The sequence below is a fragment of the Colobus angolensis genome, unplaced genomic scaffold (assembly GCF_000951035.1).
Source record: "Colobus angolensis palliatus isolate OR3802 unplaced genomic scaffold, Cang.pa_1.0 Scaffold9, whole genome shotgun sequence".
NCBI lineage: Eukaryota > Metazoa > Chordata > Mammalia > Primates > Cercopithecidae > Colobus > Colobus angolensis.
In genome coordinates this window covers 9,832,015-9,853,655 of record NW_012122931.1, presented here as the reverse complement: position 1 = coordinate 9,853,655, position 21,641 = coordinate 9,832,015, and the positions used below count along the sequence as shown (strand labels likewise).

Genomic DNA, 21,641 nt, shown 5'->3' with positions numbered 1-21,641 from the left:
GTTCTAAGGATAGCAGGCAAGAGAATTACAGAATGGAAAGAATTATGGAACTTCACTGAAGTCAATCAGTTTGAAAAGAGTCTCAAGTTAGTTCTACTTCTAATCTTCTGCTTCATAAAAAAGAAGACAAGACAGAGCACTCAAGTGGGAAAAAGGATGCACTTCAAATTTCATTGTTTAAACATTTTCTCAGAAAACAAATTACCTTTAGTCATTCAGGTCATATAAAAGTTGTATGTTGCTTCTTTCCCCATTTCTACATTGACTGCTGACATGACGAGCCAGCTCATCATCTGCTCACGCACTTACCTAGCTGTACGTCAGTTGTGAATCGCAGTCTGTGGATCATGCTGACTTTGAATGACTTGTAATGGTGGCTGCTAAGCATATCCTGTACTGTGGCTATGTCAATTTGCGAATCCTCCTCAAAAACCCCGTCTGCCCTTGAACCTGGGGAGGAAAAGGCAGTTTAACACATAAAGATACATGAGGCTTGGCAAATGGTGTCTGCTTAAAATGCTTTGGGATAAATTAAAATAATATGGGTTATTTAATTTGGAGAAGAAAAGGCTGAGTGATGACTTAATAATGCCATTCCAGTAAACAGAGAATGGTAACATATTAATCACTCAACAATTAATTCCACAAACACTATGGCAGGTCCTTGGCTGGGCAGCAGGGATACAAGGATAGAAAAATTCCTGCTTGCTCTCAGCAGGAAGCTCAGTCCACAAGAGTGAGTCAAAACCACAAAAGCATGGGTAGTGTTAGCCGCATCATGCTTCTTGTTTTTTTCCAAATGTGATTTTCCTAATCACAAAAGTAATCCACATTCCTTGAAGAATCTCTGTCCTTTCCAAGATTCCCAAACCGTCTTCTTTACTGCCTCTCGCCCTGCGCCCCACAGCCTCCAATGGCTCAGGGGGCACTTGCTGGTGCTTGGGTGTGACAGCCTCATCACTGGACTCCTGGTCACCAGGCTCCCCCTCTGCAGTCCAGCGGTCACAGACTTTCTGATCCATTTTTCTAAAGGTTGGATCATTGATTCATTCACCAAAAGCTCAGAGAGTACCTTGTGCGTGCTGAGCACTCTGATATGTGATACTGGAGACAGATAAGAAGCCTGGTGCTCAAAAATGTTCCCTGGCTCCACGGCCTCCTGAATGAAGAACACGTTTTTTTAGCTAGGCAATCACAGCAGCCCATAATGTGCCTGAAACATACTAATATTCTTCTCACTTCTCACATATGCCTTCTCTCAGCCCTCTCAAACCCCTCAGACTGCACAGTGCTTCAGGGTTTTAAATTCTGGGCCTTTGCTCATGTGCTGCCCTTGCCCTAGAACAGCCCTCCCATCCTTACCCAGACCTGTTGAAATCCCCCCACCCCTCCCCAGGCTACCTCAAACTCTATCTATCCCGTGAAATCTTTTCTGATGGCCCTTACTGGCAGTGAATTCCATAAAAGTTGGCTTATACTGGACCCTGGAGCCTGATAGTTGTGGCTGCAACTCCTAGCTCTGCCTCTAATTTGCTGTATGATCTTGGGCAAGTGACTTTATCTCTCTGAATTTCAGTTTTTGCCATTCACATCAAAATTTAGGTAAAGAATACATATGCTTCAAAAGAGCGGTGACTATTTTTCTTCTAGTATCAGACTGGATTATATTCAGCCTTGCACTAGAATTGCTTAGTGGTTGCTCTGTCCTAATTTGGAAGCTCTGTGAAGGTCAGGAAAGTTTCTTACTCATCTTTATATCTTCTGCAAGCAGTAAAGGCAACTGGTATGCTCTCACTAAATTTTGCTAAATAAATACTAGCTAGTATATATGAGTGCTTACCATGTGCCAGGCTTGGTGTTAAGCATTTCACACGTTATTGCATTGAAGGTCTTATAATTTTCCATATTACAGATGAGAACTCCGAGGCTTTGGGAGGCTGTCACAGGCTAAGGTTACATTAAGCAAAGTTGAACTATCTCTTGGTCCCTGGGCTTTGAAATGTGGACTTCTGCAGGTGCAGCTGCTGGTGCCATCACCAGTGCAGGGGGTAGAGTGGGTTGGGAGGGGAGAAGCCTATTTCGCAGAGGCTGACCAGAGTAGGGTGCTCTAGGCCTCATGTTGAGCACTCAGAGACGGTTCCACAGGGAAACCCAGAGAGAACTCTTTGGGACGGAGCTGGGGGAATGGTAAACTCTAGATTTGGGTATAAAACTGGAAAATTTTGTGACAAACTGGTAGCCTGACAATGATATGCTTTTCCTTCCCACAGTTACTATTTACGGAGCAAGTATTTTAAGTCAAAGTTGGTGTCTGATGCTTTCACAGTGAACTCATTTATTAGGAAATTTGTGTTCTATTTGCAAACACTACAGTAATTCCCAACCTGGACCATCCCAGCGCCCACAATAGTGCTTTCCTTCAGTAAGGACGAGGCCTCGCCCTTCACTAAGTGCTTCTGGCAGAATCCCATCTCAAAATATCTTGCACCTTGCACATGCTGTCCTCTTCTCTGCTCAGGTCACCCTTCTCCCCATCTCACTCTCTCCCGGCCCCTCCCTGTTTTCCTCCTGACGAGCAGAGCACCAGTGACACTCCAGGGAAGCCTTCTCTGGCTGTAAGCCCCCGACACTAGTTGGTTCCTTCTGTCCCCGTACCCTGCATTTTCCTTCAGAACAGTTATCACAAGGAGTAATTGCCAGTCTGTAAACCCCAAGAGCACAGGGACTGCTTTCTCATCACTGCAACTCAGACACTGCAACTCAGACACTGCCGGTGCTACCACTCAGAGGATAAAGCAAGAGTTCAATAAACATGTACTGAATACCAGCTGCCATGTCCACAGGAAGGTGAGGGTCAGAGAGACAGAGTGACTTAACCAACATCACACCTCCAGGACACTGCAGAGCTTCACTCCACATCTGCAAGGGCCACTGGGTAGCCCGTTTCCTTTCTTTGCAGTGCCTATGATTTTGGACAGAGATGCCATGATCCTGATTACCACTCTCTCCTGGGTAATATCCACATCCCAAACTGAGAGGCTGGCTAAGATTTGGAGTTTAGAATAATCATTCACTTTTTCCAGTCTTCATTTTCACTGAAACATAACTGTCAAAACATGTTTTATTTCTATTTTAGAACTTCTTATACATGAGAATTACAGAGTATTTTGGTAAAATATTAAAATCACTTAATGTTTTAAAAATCATCTCAAGTCATCTTTTCTGAGAAAATGCTATTATTAGATACAACTTAGCTCTGAGCTCAAGAACTTCTGTTTGCTTTACTAATTAGTGTTTTCTAAATATTGCAGGTATTTGATTTGGAAAGAGGTAACAGCTCATTATGCTAAAATGCCAATTACTAAAAAAAAAAAAAAACAACCCACACTTAAGATTTTTACATTTTATGATGTTGGATTAAAACCAATTTAAAAATTACTATAACGTGACATATAATTTTTTACTGAGCAATTTCAATGCCAGCTGCTAATAAAGCATCTTAGCTATAAATGATAATTCAGATGCTTTTAGATAAAGTGGTGCATAAATATGGCTGGAAATTGATTTAGCTTCTTACAGAAGCTACTGAAGAATGACATATTTTGTTTAATACACCAGCTAATGTAGTCCTAAAAGCTCAAACAAGTGCCAGTTTTCGCTCCTAAATTTGCTGTGGGAGATTAATGAAAACTTTATATTTTGCTGAAATGTTAATAATGGGCAGATGAGATGATAGGATTTTAGTAGAGGTCTTAAAGCTATGAAATAACCAGCAAGGCTTGTCAATATCCTTGTATTAATTTTGTACAAGACTTACATAGCTGGAGCTGGCTCAACCCACTAATGCTTCTTGCATTGACCTTCTACTATCTGATAGTGTAAATTCATATCCCATTTGAGGACTTAAGTCCCCTGGGTACCTGGGGGAGTTCTGAGCCTTGCCCCAGCCGACAAGGGGCATGTTTGCATTTATGATCAGAAGGACAACAGCACCTGAAGGAGTGGGGAAGGAATAGTCCTGTACTCGCCTCCAGTTCATGCTGCTCACTCCAAAGGAGGTTATCTGATGAACAGGATCAACTGTTGGGTTTGGAGTTCCAGTGTTATTGCTTTCTTTCTTTTTTTGAGACAGAGTTTCGCTCTTGTTGCCCAGGCTGGAGTGCAATCATGAGATCTTGGCTCACTGCAACCTCCACCTCCCGGGTTCCAGCGATTCTCGTGCTTCAGCCTCCTGAGTAGTTGAGATTACAGGCGTGAGCCACCATGCCCGGCTAATTTTTTGTATTTTTAGTAGAGATGGGGTTTCACCATGTTGACCAGGCTGGTCTCGAACTCCTGACCTCAAGTGATCCACCTGCCTCGGCCTCCCAAAGTGCTAGGATTACAGGCGTGAGCCACTGTGCCCAGCCTCCAGTGTCATTTCTCAAAGTAGGCTCAGGAGTACCACTTGTTGGAGGGGTCAGGTCTATTGTACATGCAATGTACAACCACTTCCCTCCCCATGCCAGGAGTATGCTAGACTGTGGGGGACACTGGTGAGGATAAAGCAGGGTTCCTGATTCTCAGGAGCTTACAAATTAGCTATAGGCCACAAAATAGTACAAGGTAGAAAGAAGTGCCTAATAAATGGTGCCTGCAATAGACACTTGATCTAAAGACAAACACCTGAAGCAAAGCATTCATTATTCCAAAAGCATATTTTTTGGACAAGTTCTATGACTTGCATGTATACGTTTACTGCTTGTACCCTTCTGGAAAGGAATGAACCCAACCACACATAAAGATGAAAGATGCTTGATATTGTACCATCTGCATATTAAAATTACTCTACTATAAACTTCACATTAAAAAGTCCACTTCTGTTCAAGAGAAGACTTTTTTTTTTTTTTTTTTTGGGATTTTTTTTTTTTTTTTTGTGGCACAATCTTGGCTCACTGCAAGCTCTGTCTCCCGGTTCACACCATTCTCCTGCATCAGCCTCTCGAGTAGTAGCTGGGACTACAGGCGCCCGCCACCACGCCCGGCTAATTTTTTTTGTATTTTTAGTAGAGACGGGGTTTCACCGTGTTAGCCAGGATGGTCTCGATCGCCTGACCTCGTGATCCGCCCGCCTCGGCCTCCCAAAGTGCTGGGATTACAGGCATGAGCCACCATGCCCGGCCAAGAAGACATTTTTAGCAACTCAAAGTGAAAAGTAGAGAGAACCAGAACATCTTAAAAATAAACATACTGAAAAAACAAGAACTACTGCCTGTTAATTTAATTGAAATATAACCCGTTGGTAGTTTGTTAAATTAGCAATTAAAAAGGTCACAAGCAATTAAATGAAACAAAAGCCACACTGTGTTCATCTACATTAATGCTGAACTGGGTCTCCTCGTGAATGACAAGATAAATTGTTATGGTGCCTTTAAAGACTTCACAATGTATTTTGTCAAAGTCGGGAGTGTTAATGTCTCTATATGCCATGGATTACCATAATGTATTGTGTCAAAATGCTCAAGCTGCAATAACTCAAAGATGTATTGTGATACATCAAATTTTGGGGTGGGGCCTAATAGTGACTTGAGCACCACAGCTCAAATGGGCTGACAACAAGGCTCCAGAAGAATGACAATCACAATGTAGGAAGGTATGGAGGACAAGCAGAAAACCCAGGAAGGGAAGAAGCTTAATTCTTGGGAGTACAAAATCAGGAAAGGGGAACTGAGGAATGAGGCCTGGCACCTGTCTTCAGTGAAAAATGGCAAAAAGAGGCCACGGCAGGCAAAGGGAAGCAGAGAGGAGTTGAGGAAGGAAGCAGGTTGAGTCTAGGGCCTGCAGCCAAGAAAGAGAAGGTGCTGTGAGGCAGCCAAGGGCTGGGAGGCAGCCTTGGGGCTGAATAACATTAGAAAGAACATGGAATATGAGTTCAGATACAGAGATTCAAACTCTCACTCAAAGTGTCAAGACTGGGTCAAAACCTTGCCCAGGGTTCCACTGTTAGGAAAGGTGAAACTGGGACACATCTGTTGGATTCTGGAGTCCACGTGCCTTCTTTCCCTTCCCTCAAGTGGCTAAAGGCTGTTCCTGTCCTGCCTACCTCACCACGCTCCTAGACTCAATAGACCGTTGAGTTGCATAACTGTAAACTCTAAATCGGTGATTCTCAAAGTGCAGACTGGGACCTATGGTGGTGGTGGTGGGGAATTCCCAAGTCCCCTTCAGGGTCCATAATTGTAATACTATTTTTGTAAGAACAGCAAGGCATGACTTGCTTTTTCCATGTCCATTCTCTTACAAGTGCACAAAGGAATAAAAAGCTTGGCTGCATGCAGTGGCTCATGCCTGTAATCCCACCACTTTGGGAGGCCGAGGCGGGCGGATCACCTGAGGTCAAGAGTTCGAGACCAGCCTAACCAACATGGTGAAACCCCGTCTCTACTAAAAATGAAAATTAGCTGGGTGTGGTGGCACATGCCTGTAATATCAGCTACTTGGGAGGCTGAGGCAGGAGAACTGCTTACACCCGGGAAGCGGAGGTTGCAGTGAACCAAGATTACGCCATTGCACTCCAGCCTGGGCAACAAGAACGAAATTCAGTCTCAAAAGACAAAACAAAACAAACAAAAAACAAGAACCAAACAAAAAAAGAAACCATTTGAGTTTTGGTATAGTAACAAAAATTAATACCCACAATTATCTGAAAAGGCTATTGAAATATTCTTCCCTTTTTCAACAACATATTTGGGTCAGGCCAAAATTTTTTCATATACTTTAACCAAAGCAATATATTGTAGCAGACTGAACTCAGAGGCAGATATGAAAATCCAGGTGTCTTCTATAAGCCCAGACATTACAGAAATTTGCAATAAGATAAAATAATGACACTCTTTTCATTAAAAATTTTAGGCCTGGCTGGGTGCAGTGGCTCATGCCTATAATCCCAGCACTTTGGGAGGCTGAGGTGGGCAGATCACTTGAGGTCAGGAATTTGAGACCACCCTGGCCAACATGGTAAAACCTCGTCTCTATAAAAATACAAAAAATTCGCTGGGGATGGTGGCGCATGCCTGTAATCTCAGCTACTCTAGAGGCTGAGGCAGGAGAATCGCTTGAACCCAGTAGGCGGAGATTGCAGAGAAAGCTGAGATTGCACCACTGCACTCCAGCTTGGGTGATAGAGCAAGAGTCTGTCTCAAAAAAAAAAAAAGAAAATTTTAGGCCAGGTGCGGTGGCTTATGCCTATAATCCCAGAACTTTGGGAGGCTGAGGTAGGTGGATTGCTTGAGTCCAGGAGTTTGAGACCAACCTGTGCAACATGGCAAAACTCTGTCTCTACAAAAAACACAAAAATTAGCTGGTTGTGGTGGTGGGTGCCTGTGGTTCCAGCTACTGAGGAGGATGAGGTGGGATGATCACTTGAGCCCAGGAGGTTGAGGCTACAGTGAGCTGTGATCACGCCACTGCACTCTAGCCTGGGCAGCAGAGTGAGATGATCACGCCACTGCACTCTAGCCTGGGCAACAGAGTGAGACCCTGTCTCAGAAAAATTTATTTAAAAGAAATAATAATTACTTTTCATAAAATTTGTCATTTGGGCCAGGCATGGTGGCTCACCCCTATAATCCCAGCACTTTTGCAGGCCAAGGCGGATGAATTACTTGAGTTCAGGAGTTTAAAACCAGCCTGGGCAACATGGCAAAACTGCATCTCTACAAAAAATACAAAAAAAAAAAAAGTAGTCAGGCTTTTTTTTAGCTTTTTTGGGCCCAGCTACTGGAGAGGCTGAGGTGGGAGGACTGCTTGAGCCCAGGAGGTGGAGGTTGCAGTGAGCTGTGATTGTACTACTGCACTCTAGCCTTGTGACAGAGACAGACCCTATCTCAAAAAAAATAAAATAAACAAAACTGTCATTAACATTAATGAAATTACTGTTTTTCTCAATAAATATTTTAAAATTAATTAATTTTTAATACAACAGATATAACTCAACAAATAAAAGCTTGGCCAGGTGCAGTGCCTCACACCTGTAATACCAGCAGTTTGGGAAGCCAAAGCAGGAGCACTGTTTGAGGCCAGGAGTTCAAGAGCAGCCTGGGTAACATAGTGAGACTTTATCTCTACTGAAAGTTAAAAAAGAAAAAAAATCAGCTGGGCATGGTGGTGCACACCTGTAGTCCCAGCTGCTCGGAAGGTAGATGTGAGAGGATCCCTTGAGCCCAGGAGTTTGAGGCTACAGTGAGCTGATTTGCCACTGCACTCCATCCTGGGTGAGACCTGGCGACAGGGCAACACCTCGCCTCAAACAAAACAAAACAAAACAAAACAAAACAAAAGCTCTTTGGGGTCTTCAATGACTTTTAAGAGTATAAAGAGGTCCTAAGACCAAAAAGTTTGAGAACTGCTTACTTTATTGGTTATAATGCCATGTTTTCATTGCCCCTGATATCTATTTGGATGATAATAATGGGAAACAAAAGTGCAGTTATAGCTGTGTATATGTGTTACAACCTGACAACAAACACAGCTGCAAAGTCTGCACACACATAAAAGCAATAGGTTTACTTTCAGGTGATCAGACCAAGGCTAATTATAAATACTGTTTTATAGTTTAAAAGTGTTTTCATATATGTGATTTAATTGGAACTGAGGGAGACACTTAGAGGTCAAACAAATAGGACGAATCATTAAATCAAAGCTCAGATGAACTCACTGTATGTTACCGGAAGATTCCTTGTATTCATAGATGCAAACTGCACAGGACTTTAACATTCATTTTACAGTTCAAGGAGACTTACACAAAGTCTAAAAGGCCCCAATCTAGTTATAAATTAAAGCAACTTCAGTGTCTCTTCTCTAAAAAGATCTACGCCAACTCTAGAACTCAATTGGAAGATCAATGGCCTCTGTTACATCCTCACCTGTGTCCATAGCACAATCCTGTTGACCGTTCCTTCCAGACTAGCAAACAGTTACTTAGCACCAGCCATATGCCAGGTGCTGTGCTAGTGCTTCCAGAGCTTAGGGGGATGGCAGCGTTCCCAGGTGATGGGAAGGAGGACAGGAGGAATAGTATAGGAAAAAACATAAAGTCCACAAAACATGAGGATATACACAGGGAACACCAAGTGTTTGCCTTTGGGACAGGGTGTGAAGTGGAATGGTGGAAAAGAAAATGGTAGGGGTGGGAGTGGTTCTTCAAAAGTGGGGCAGTATCTAGCTCAGGACCTGGCACACAATTAAGTAAAATAGTACAAGTGACTGACAGTGAGAAGTATATAAACCCTTTTCTGCTCCACTCTATCTTGAAGTCTTATTGCTACTCCCAACGCAGAAGCCCTGCTTCAGCTAAACTGGACTTTGCTCAGGTTCTACCATTTGGTCAGATGTCCTTTATGCTCTAAAATCTATATGCTTCAAGGTCTAGTCCAAATGGAACCTCCCCTGTCTCTCTCCTGAAGCGCTATAGCCCTTTGTTGAAGGTTCTTCTGATAAGTCTCTTACGTGGTAAGTATCTGCACTCCCCTTTGGACAAGGAGCCTGAGGGCAGGAACATCCCATTCTATAAAGCACATGGTCACACAGTAGATGTTCAATAAATGCTGCTGATGGAATGAGTGAAGTTTGATGCAATACAGGTAAACCATTAACAGTACCTGAGGTCTGCACACCACCCCTTGTATTTATCTTGGCTAAGAGCACCTAACATACCTTTCCTAGTTTTCCATTCAGACTCGCCAACAGACTAGGTTTGTAGAGGACAGGGGTTCTGCCTGAACAACTGTGATGACGGCTAACACACACTGAGTGCTTACTAAAGCATGCCAACACGATGCTCGGCATTTTGAAGACGTCATCTCATTCCATTTTTCCCAATGCTCCTTTAAGTTGGATATTATCCTCTTTTTACAGGTGAGAAAAATGAGGCTCAGAATGTCATTCTGCTACGGTAGTCATACAAACAGTACAAGCTGGAGCTAGAAACTGAACCCAAGTCTAATTCCAAAATTGCACCTTTAACCACCACATAACCTCCATGAATAAAAATGTTTTTCAGATGGGCTGGAAATGCGTAACTCCATAGGCTGTAATGGTATCTAACGAGAACACAGTCATGCCTGGCTATGCCAGAGCAAAGGAATCAGGGATAAAACCTAACTCTCCACTCCCTCGGTAAGACTCAAAGCTGGATGCATAAGTGAGTCACAGGGAAAACTCTTCCTTAGCGTTCTGCATCCATCACATTTTTTTTTCCAGAGGCCTTTTAAGTCCCCAAAGCCTCATAAGCCCAAAACTTCTCTTCTATTAAACACTTCCCTTTGGCTACTAGTCATTTTTGCTGGTCTCTAAAAAGCAATCAATAGGTGATATACTATAACACACACACACACGTTCATGCCCCCCGCCTGCCCACCGCTCTGCAGTAATCTCTTTAAAGCCATCGGGATCACGCAGTAGGATATACCCTTCACTAGAATCTGCCATGCTACCACCGGGGTAGGGATCTTTGCTGTCAGTGCTTAATTGATTAAACTCTTGGAGCCAGAGCCAGCCAGGCTGGAGGACTTTCCACATGGAGATTTCAGACCCCCTTCAATAAATCAAGGTAATCTTGTTTTATGAGGTAGTCAGAAAGAAACAGTTTCAGGTCTGTAGAATGTCAAAAAAGAGCAGATCATGGAAGGTGGGCCTACAAGGCTCTGCATCTTAGACCCTTGCTATCCCTCAGTCTCATCTTTCAGCACACTCTCCCTCATTCCATTCCATTTATTCATTCCTAAATACCCCAAGCTCCTTCTCATCTCAAAGCCTTCAGATGAGCAGTCCCTTGGCCTGAAACATTCTTTTCTTACTCATTATTGGACTATCTTATTTTTTTTCTGACTCAAGCCTTCTCTTATTCTTCTCACCTGCTCTAGTCCCCTGCTATGCACACTTTTCTACCCTTTGTAGCACTGATCATAACCGTGGGCTCTATAATGTGGGGCTAAGTCTCACCACAGTAGCTGGCCCAGAGGAGGGCTCAATCAATATTTGGGGAATGCATGAACAAACATGTGTCCAAAGTGAATCCAATACCCTTTACAGGATGAAGCATGACCATTTAAGGGTCTGGACCAATGGTTCATCATGGGTTTGCTTGGACAGAATTCCCATTATTTCCTCTTTCTTCAATATGTCTTTGTCCATGTTCAAAGCCCAGGAAAAGTAATGGGGTCTTCTCAGGAGCATGGCATTTTTGACAATTTACATGGCAAAATATCTAAGAACTGTAACATCTGATCAACACCAAGGTGTCCCTTTCCCTGACTTGAGAGTCGGCGAATGAGGGCACATCCGCTGGAAGAATCCCACCTCCCATTCAGAGTCACTGCAGAAATATCACCTGATGCATTACCAAACCATTAGTCAGGACCTTCAGGGCGAATTCTGGGGCCAGGAGCCTATCAGAGGGATGCAAATCTCCATGCCCTCACTTAGAGCCCAGACAGGGTTTGTGGCTCATCAAACATGCTTCCTTACTGCTCTAATGTACCAGTGTATCGCTTAATGAAAGTTCTTAATTGTAATTCAATTAATTACATACACAGAGTCCCCAATTACATTTTCCAATAAGACATTGGCTGTGGTACAGGTCTAAATGCACTTAAACCAATTTTAATATATTAAGACCAATTTCCCTTGAATACTAATTACTACCTAATGATAAAATGGAAAGGGCGGAACTTTTAGAGAAAGAAGAGAGTGAAAAATACAAATCATGCGGAACTTCTCAGCCCACACAGCACAGTTCAGCTTCAAGACAGGTCAGCACAGTTTTTTGCCCCAGGTGTCAGCTACCTTTGGTGCTGGCCAATGCCCAGAGGGGCCTATGGGAAGCCTAAGGGGCTAGAGGAAAAGAAAACAGGAATCACAGGGAGGGAAAGGGTCACCACACACATGCTCAGACTAGCTATGGTGTACGTGACAGTTGTTTGGCCTCTGAGTCTCAGGCAGAGATACTCAGTAATGGTGAACACTTGTATAGTGCACTGCAGTTCACTCTGCGCTTTTACTGTACACAATCTCATTGACTTGTTTCAATGGTTTAAGCCTCACAACAGCTTTACATTTTGCAGCAGGAGAAATGAGGCCCACAAAGAAGGAGGACTTGTACAAGGTTACACAGTGGTGCCAAACATCCTGCCTTTACAGTGCCAACCAGCCCACATTAACCAGAGAGGAAGACATGGACTCACAGGTATTCTTATGTGGCGAATAATGTTTCTGTTTCATTTAAACTCTAATAGCGTGCAGCAAACAGGGAGCTATTATGCAGTATTGACTTGGATAAAAATCCTCACCCTACAGAAAATTCCTTATGGTAAAGACCTCCCCGCTAAAGCCAGACAGGTAACTGGCTTTCAGCAATAACTCAACCTAAAATATGTAAAATGAACATCACAAGTCACTTTCATTTGTAAACAAGAGTTTATTTGCATAATCACATTTTCTTGTGTATTTGAAGACTGCTGTTGTGGTATAATAAAGGAGGTGTTTAAGTCACATGATAGAAATTGGAGAGATCAGTAATTTGTAACTGAAGGAGGCAAAGCCTGCAGAAGCAGCGTGGAACTACCAGGGAGTCTCCAGAGCTGGCAAAGAGCACACACAGGAGGAAGAATCAGCCCATTATAAATAAGCATCACAAAGAGGGTCGGCAAGCACACCAGGATAAAGCAGATTTTCATCATCTTTCTACAGCTGCTTCTTCCCTCTCTCTGTTTCTATTTAGTAGTGGTGGTGGTAGTCCAACAAAGAAACCCCTACCCTTAAAGATGCTTATTCAAACCCAAGTTCTCCTTAAAAGCCATCTTGTACTTGGTCCAGTGAGAAGCCTGGTGATGTGAGGGGTTCAGGAGGCTCACTCTATCAGGGGGAAAGAGCCGGGCCTGGCCACAGACACCAGGATGAAGAGGGGACTCAGACCGGGTTCCTCTCCAGTGTGAGGGGTGGTCACAGTCCAGTGTGGGACTTGGCAAATCCATTTAGGGGAATCAGTGCTCAGAGAGGAGTAAGGGTAGGAACTGTAAGGAGCCCATGGAAGGGCAGTCAGGTAATCCGGGCAGCTCCTAGGAGTTGCCTCCTTTCCTGGGGCCTCAGGGGGAAAATTAAGGAGGTAAAGGAGGGCTCTCAGACTAAGACCTCTGGATGTTCTTCCCTCCCATAGTCCACCCTCCTGGGTGACTACCTACCTGGTGAGTTAAGGCCCTTTCTCAATATAACCTTAAAATTAGGAAATGAGAATTTCAATAAGGTGCTGAAATAATGGATGATCTTAAACATTCTGTGAATCTCCTTCAAAACGAAAGAAGATCAAAGGAAGCTGAATTAATGTTTACAGAGCAACTGGTCTCTCTCTACAGCAACTTCTATTTAGGAAATACAATAATTAGATTCAGCTCTTTCACCAGACTCAATGAATAAAAGACAGTTTTCCAGGCCTCTCATTACTGTTCATGTGATATTAGCAAATCACGTCACCCCTCTGCGCCTCAGTTTCCTCTTCTATAAAACAAGGATGATGACTACATGGCCGAAAAGGTTGTTATAATAAGAGCACTTATATCTCATTTAATTCTCACCAAATCCTTGTGAAAGATTCATTCACCTCCATTTAAACATGAAATCAGAGATGACATAATTTGTCCACTGTCAGAGGCTGCAAGTGGTTCACCCAAGGTCTGCCTGATTCTAATGACTATGCTTTAAGCACTATGAACGACAGACAAGTCAGGGATAAAACAGAAAGATGGTGTCTGACACTTTGTTCATATTCCATAAAGCCAGTTTAATTTCAGGCTTATATTGGCCCTGATGATGGGAAATGCCACTCTCTCTCTTAAAGCTGTGGAAAGAATAAGTTGGTTCAAGCAGCATCTTTCTTCTAAGGACCTGCTTGGACTACCTCCACATGGTTGGTGGGAAAGGTCACTGGCAACACTTGGCAGACAAGGGAATTGAGGCTCAGTTTGGTGCTAGGATTTATATAGAAGCTCGGACAAGAACGGAAGTCTTGTAATGTTACATCCCCCTCATAATGTACTTGGGCTTCCTTCTGGTATGATTCCAGCTTCTAGCAGGCAGTTGGCTGAAGGATATAGTAGATTATCCAACAAGAATCCAAACTGGAAAGCTCAAGGACTTTGGCTTGTCATTTTCTTATTTAGGCCAAGATCCAAGCACAAATGTTAGCTCTCAGTCCCTAGGCAGAAACTCTTGTCATATCCGCTTCATTTGTAAGCTTCTCTCTCATAGCATATAAAGACAATTGTAATCGCCATTCTTAGGACTGAAAATTCAGGTTGTTTTTATCAACAATCTCAGGGTGGACTCTGGAATCAGAAAGCTGTCTTAAAATTTTGGTCTTATCGCTTACTGGCTGGATAACTTCAAGCAAGTCATAACCTCTCTTCACAATGAGAATAATATCTTGTAGGGTAGCCATGAAAATTGAAAGAGAAAGCATTTGCAAAATGCCCAGCACAATGCCTTACAATATTAGGCCCGAATACATCATTTTTAAAAACACCCTTTTCTGCAGGACTAGGTACACAGAAAGAAAAATAAATAAAAAAGAAATAACAAAAAAACACTCACTGATGTGGTTGATATAAAATATTATGCCACATCCCTCCTTGGAAGAAAAACTGAAAGGCTTCTATCCACCCTTATGGCAAACAGACTTCTCAAACAAATGGTTTTATCTGTAAAGCATACACCCATTCTGGGACAACAAAAAATATTTGCTGGAAAGTACCCAGCTTCTAAGTTCTCTGGTCCTAGGACACAGACTTACAGACCTGCCCTCTCCCCACTCTCCTTCCCTCTCCATTCTGGGTCATTCCCCTCTCATCAACATACATCTCCTCCAGGGCTCTGCCAGGTCTATGACTCCAAACCTCAACACCTGTGTCCCATCTGCTCTACCAGACACAGAATGCTGCTCTTCCATTATTTATTAATTACAGTTAACATTTATTGAGTACTTATTATGTGCTATACTAGGAGCTGTATGATGATTAGAGCTTACTGAATCCTATCAATCTCATGAGGGCAGATAAACTACCCAAGAAAGGTTAAGTAAATTGCCCGAGGTCACCCAGCTAGTAAGTGGCAAGGCCAGGATGTGAACTGAGGCAGTCTGGCTTGACAGCACATTCTCTTTAAGGACTGCATAATACATGATCAGAATTTAGTCCACATCTACAATGGCTTTAAGGATAGGGAGCCTGTTCTAATCAAACATATAAACAGAAATGAAAACAATTCTGCTTTTGGAATGTTTTTCTTTGCCTCAATCCACCTTCTTAACAGGTAGCTACTGGAAAACAATGTAGTTCTTAGTTGGAATTCCTACTTAAAAAATCCTCTTAAAAGCCTTTAAAATAATAAATTGTTTTTATAATTTACTTCCATTTTACAAAGACTAATTATGATTCCGTTGATTGTGATCTTCGTAAGTGCTGGTAGGGCTTCTTTTATTAACACAATGATTTTGACTCAGAGTGTCAAAAAGTGATGGCAAGTATCTTGCAAATCCTTTAAGATGAGGATGCTGAGGCTCAGAGAGATCACATAACTGAATTAAGACCATGTTCGTGTTCAGAAGTAGAATGGGAACTAGAGCCCAGATTTCAAGGCTTTATTCACCAACCCTCACAGCTTCTCTTTCCTAATATTAGAAAGCAGGGCTTATCTTTTTTCAGAAAAACTAATTTGTGGCTGGGTGTGCTGGTTCATTCCTGTAATCTCAGCACTATGGGAGGCAGAAGCAAGCCTGGGTAACACAGCAAGACACCATCTCTCCAAAAAAAAAAAAAAAAAAACTAGCCAGGTGTGGTGGTGTGTGCCTGTAATCACAGCTACTTGGGAGGCTTAGGTGGGAGAACTGCTTGAGCCAGGAAGGTCAAGGCTGCAGTGAGCTGTGATCTCACCACTGCACTTCAGCCTGGGCAACAGAATGAGACTCTGTCTCAAAAACAAACAAACAAAAAAATTAATTTGAAATCACAATATACTGTGGAATACCGCATAGTAGTTAAAAAGAAATTAGTGAATTTATATGTGGAACAATATGAGGATTAATGTGGAATAATCTCTATATTGTTAAAAATGATAAAAATGCAGAACACTAATGTTTGTTATCATTTGTGTTTTTCTTTTTATTTTTTGAGACGGAGTCTCGCTCTGTCAACCAGGATGGAGTATAGTGGTGCGCCCTTGGCTCACTGCAAGCTGCGACTCCTGGGTTCACGCCATTCTCCTGCCTCAGCCTCCTGAGAAGTTGGGACTACAGGCAACCGCCACCACGCCTGGTTAATTTTTTTTTTTTGTATTTTTAGTAGAGATGGTGTTTCACCGTGTTAGCCACGATGGTCTTGATCTCCTGACTTCGTGATCCGCCCACCTTGGCCTCCCAAAGTGTTGGGATTACAGGCGTGAGCCACCACGTCAGGCCCCCATTTGTGTTTTCAAAAAAGGGAGGAATGCAAATGAGTGTGTATGAGTGTGCTTGTGTGTATACACACCTATGATACATACATACATACACAAAATGTGCTTGCATAAGCATAGATGACCCCTGGAAAGATATGGAAGAAACCAGGAACAATTATTGTCTCTGGGAGGGAAATTAGGGGATGTAAGAAGTGAGACTTCATTTTCACTACAGACATTTCAGTTACCTGAAATTTTTTTACATGTATAAGTATTACATATCCAAGAAATTTACCAAGATTCTAATAAATACCACTTTGTTTGTATAACAAGGAATCAACATTTTGAAAGAGAATCCACTATAAAGTTCCTACCTACGAATTAGTTCCTCAAGTATGTTTAAGATGACAGACTTTAAAGAATGAAAAAAAATGACAGGGGCAGAGGGAGGGATTGTTCATTTCTACGGGGTAAAAGTTCCGATAAGCAAGTCACACAGGAGTGTACTGGTGTAACTTTTCCTTTGGCTCACTATGTTGTGGTACTAGAAATGGTATGAAATTTCAAATGTCACAAGAATTGTTACACTAAGACATCGTCTCATTATACGATCTTTATCTATGTAGACCTGCCCTTATTTCTTGTTTGCTTTTCCTTCTTAGAAAGTCATGCATGCTCACTTTAGAAACTCTGGAATGAACAAATATAAACGGGAAGGAAAATGAATTACCCACAATCTTGCCAACCAGTGACAACCACTATTAACATTTCCTTTCTAGTTTTACTTTCTTTGTTTTTACATAGTTGGGATTACTCTATGTGTCTTGACATTTTTTCCCCTTAACATTACATCACAGTTAAACCAAATGTGCACTGCTAGATAAACCCGACTTGGTAATGTTACATTGTTCTTTCAATACAATGTTAGATTCACTTTATTAATATTTTGTTTAGGATTTTTGCATCTATATTAAGACTGGCCTGAAAATTTGCTGTCTTGTATGGTCTTTACTGAGTTTGGTACCAAGATTATGATAGCCTCTTAAAATAAATTGGAGGTAATAACCTCTTTTTCTATTCTCTGCAAAAGCGGATATAGGATTGGAGTTATTTTTTTCTTAAATTTTTGGTAGAAACTAGCCAGTGAAGTCATGTGGGTCTGGGATTTTCATTGTAGGAAGGTTCCTAATTACTAATTCGCTTTTCAAAATAGTTATGAGAATATTCAGGTTTTCTATTTCTTCCTGTGTCAATTTTGTTGTCTTTTTCTATAAATTTGTTCACCTATAATTTTAATATTTTTGGTATAAATTTTTTCAAAATAATCTTGTATTTATTTACAAGACAGGATCTTACTGTTTAATGACAGGATCTGCAGTATACCTCCTTTTCATTCCTATTACTATCTGTGTTTCTCTTCCTTGTTTTTATCCATTTCCTTGGAGGTATATCAATTTTGTTAGTCTTTTCAAAGAACCAGCTCTTGATTCTGATGTTTCTGAATTTATATTTCATTAATTTCTATTCTTCTCTTTATTGCTGCTTTTCTTTCATTCGTTTCAGGTTTCTTTTTCTATTTCTTTTTTCAATTCCTTGAGCTGAATGCTTAGCTCATTACTGTTCAGGCTTTCTTCTTCTTCTTCTGTTTTTTTTGAGACGGAGTCTTGCTCTGTTGCCCAGGCTGGAGTGTAGTAGCACAATCTCAGCTCACTGCAACCTCCACCTCCCAGGTTCAAGGAATTCTCCTGCCTCAGCCCCCCTAGTAGCTGGGATTATAGGCACATGCCACCATGCCTGGCTAATTTTTATATTTTTAGTAGAGACGGGGTTTTCACCATTTTGGCCAGGCTGGTCTCGAACTCCTGACCTCAGGTGATCCATCGGCCTTGGCCTCCCAAAGTGCTGGGATTACAGGCGTGAGCCACCGCGCCCTGCCCAGCCTTTCTTCTTTTGTGATATTTGAATTAGAGGGCTGTAAAATTTCCTTCAAACACTATTTTAGTTATATCCTCAAATTTTCATTATCTTTCAGTCAAAATATTTTCTAATTTCTATTATTATTTCTTTTTTAAACCATGGGTTCAGAAACCTGTTTCTCAATTTCCAGACACATGCAGATCTTCTAGTTGTCTTGTTTTTTCCTAGCCTAATTTCACTGTGATCAGAGAACGTATCACACATGATTTCGATCTTTTGATATGTAAGATTTACTTTATCGCATAGTATAAGGTCAATACTGGGAAACGTTCATGTGTGACTGGAAGAAATACGTATCTGCAGTTGTAGGGTAAAATATTCTCTGTACCACCTGTCCATGAGGTTAAGTTTAACTGTTGTTTTAAATTTTCTCTAGTATATATTTTTTTAAAATGTATTTGCTGTTTCAGTTACTGAGAGTTAAAATCTCCTTCCATGATTGGAGATCTGTATACTTTTCTTAGTTATTCTTCAGTTTTGTATTACATATTTTGAGGCATATAGGTTTAGAACTGTTAAATCTTCCAAGTAAACTGAACCTTTCATCATTATGAAATAATGGTTTTTACATCTAAAAATGTATTCTGCCTCATGCTAATGTGGCTATACCAGATTTCAGTTGCTATTTGCATAGAACATCTTTCTCCATCCTTTTGCTTCAAACTTTCAGTATCCTTGTTTTAGGTATTTGAGAAAAACGCATCATAACCATCTTAAAGACAACAACTACTACCACTACTACTAAAGCCTTTAGTTCATTTACTGATATGTCTGCATTTAAATCTTCATCTTACTACTTGTTTTCTATTTATCCCTCTTTTGGGCTTTCTACCCCTGGCAAACCCCGAACTTCTTTTGTCCCTTTTCCTCTAAAGTCTATCAACAACCCAGCTCAACCTTTAAGCTGCCACTGCCAGCCAGGCAAATGATGTCAGGGTGAAAGTGCTTGCAGGCGTCGATCTCTTCTGTTTTAATCTTTCCCCAAATATGGTCATTGATTCTTTTCTATCTTGTGCTCTTTGACGACTTTAGGATGGCCATTTCTTTATTTTAATCAGCTTTTTAAGTACCTTCAGTGGGAGAGTTGGTTCAAAGTACTTAGTCTGCCTTTACTAGAAAGGTAAAACGCTGCATAATTTTCCAATATAGGGATATAAGTTATATGATTACTCTTCCAATGTTAGATATTAGAAATAATATTGTTAAAACACTGTACATAAATCTTTCTTGCATTTTAGATCTTTTTCTCCTTTTCATTTCTTTTTCTTTTCTTTTCTTTTTTTTGAGACGGAATCTCACTCTGTTGTGAGTTCGGTGGCGTGCAGTGGTGCGATCTGAGTTCACTGCAACCTCTGCCTCTCGGGCTCAAGCGATTCTCGTGCCTCAGCCTCCTGAGTAGCTGGGATTACAGGCACCCGTTACCACGCTTGGCTAATTTTTTTTTTTTTTTTTGTATTTTTGGTAGAGACGGGGTTTTGCCATGTTGGCCAGGCTGGTCTCGAATCCCTGACCTCAGGTAATCCACTCACCTCAGCCTCCCAGAGTTCTGGATTACAGGCAAGAGCCACCCTGCCCGGCCTCCTTAGTAATTTCCAAAAACAGACATACTGGAGAAGACATTGTTAGGTCTTTTGATATTTCCAGTTATATTATACTGTTATACTACAGACCCCAGTGTTTGAGTGTGCCTATTTCTCTATATTCTCTCCAGCAATGAGGACTCCCTTCGAAATACCTGGCTTATTTGATATGTGGCTCTAAAATGTTTGTATTTTACAATGTTGATAAGGATAAACATTTTCACAAATGTTTACTACTCATTTGAATTTTTTGGACCATTTGGGAATCAGTGATTTTTATTTCTATGTGTATTCACATAAGGTACTTATAACTAGTTGCAGACTGTGGGGACAGCAACCTTCTGCCTTTGAGAATTTGCAGCCAAATGCCAAAAGCATATTTCACCTTCCTGGTGAATTTTGTGCGTGCTCTGCAGAACAGGCTGCCTGGGGCCCAAGTCAAAGAGTAGCATCCTAGGCCGGTGTGGTGGTTCATGCCTGTAATCCCAGCACTTTGGGAGGCCAAGGTGGGTGGATCACTTGAGGCCAGGAGTTTGAGACCAACATAGCAAAACTCCATCTCTACTAAAAATAAAAAAAATAATAATAAAATTAGCCAGGAGTGGTGGTGCATGCCTGTAATCCCAGCTACTTGGGAGGCTGAGACATGAGAATTGCTTGAACCCGGAAGGTGTAGATTGCAGTGAGCCTCCATCACACTACTACACTCCAGCCTGGGCGACAGAGCAAGACTCTGTCTCAAAAAAACCCCCAAACCAAACCAAAACCAAAACAACAAAGAAAAAACAAAGAGCAAGCAAGCAGCCTGATCTTGTTGAGAGGGTCAATGGTGTGAGTAAATACCTATCATCCATTCACTCATTCAATCCTCGGTTACTGAGGTCCTGCAGCACACAGTCTATAGCAGATCTATATGAAGGGTAACTTGGTATGGGCCAGGGTCACCGTCACAGACCTGACAATCTAGCAGGGGAGAGAGATTAAGTAAACAATCACTGAGAAAAATATGTAATTCTAAATACGGGCTGGGTGCAGGGGCTCACATCTGTAATCCCAACATTTTGGGTAGCCAAGGTAGAAGGATTGCTTGAGGCCAAGAGTTTCAACCGCTGGGCGCGGTGGCTGACACCTGTAATCCCAGCACTTTGGGAGGCCAAGGTGGGCAGATCACGAGGTCAGGAGATAGAGACCATAGAGACGGTGAAACCCCGTCTCTACTAAAAATACAAAAAATTAGCCAGGCGTGGCAGCACGCGCCTGTAGTCCCAGCTACTTGGGAGGCTGAGGCAGGAGAATCGCTTGAACCTGGGAGGTGGAGGTTGCAGTGAGCTGAGATTGTGCCACTGCACTCCAGCCTGGGTGACAGAGTGAGACTGTGTCTCAAAAAAAAAAAAAAAAAAAAAAAGAGTTTGAGAGCAGCCTGGCCAATACAGTAAGACCCCATCTCTAAAAAATAAGAATAATAAATAAATGAATAGATAGAAACACACACAATGGAGAAACAGTAGTATGCCGTATGGCAGAACACAATGAGAAACTCAAATGAGGGGTGGATCAGTTTTAAGCAATGGGGGACAGGAAGATCACGGTGGCCTCTCTGATAAACTGAGACAAAGAATGAGA

The 21,641-nt window shown here is 41.9% G+C and overlaps 1 protein-coding gene across 1 annotated transcript in view; it reads right to left on the bottom strand.

The window, feature by feature from the left end:
• The window catches only part of MAPKAP1 (mitogen-activated protein kinase associated protein 1), a 268,575-nt gene that overhangs the window by 45,565 nt on the left and 201,369 nt on the right, over nucleotides 1-21,641 (bottom strand). The window contains 1 exon segment of the mRNA XM_011931379.1: nucleotides 310-450. Coding sequence (XP_011786769.1) covers nucleotides 310-450 — 141 coding nt within the window.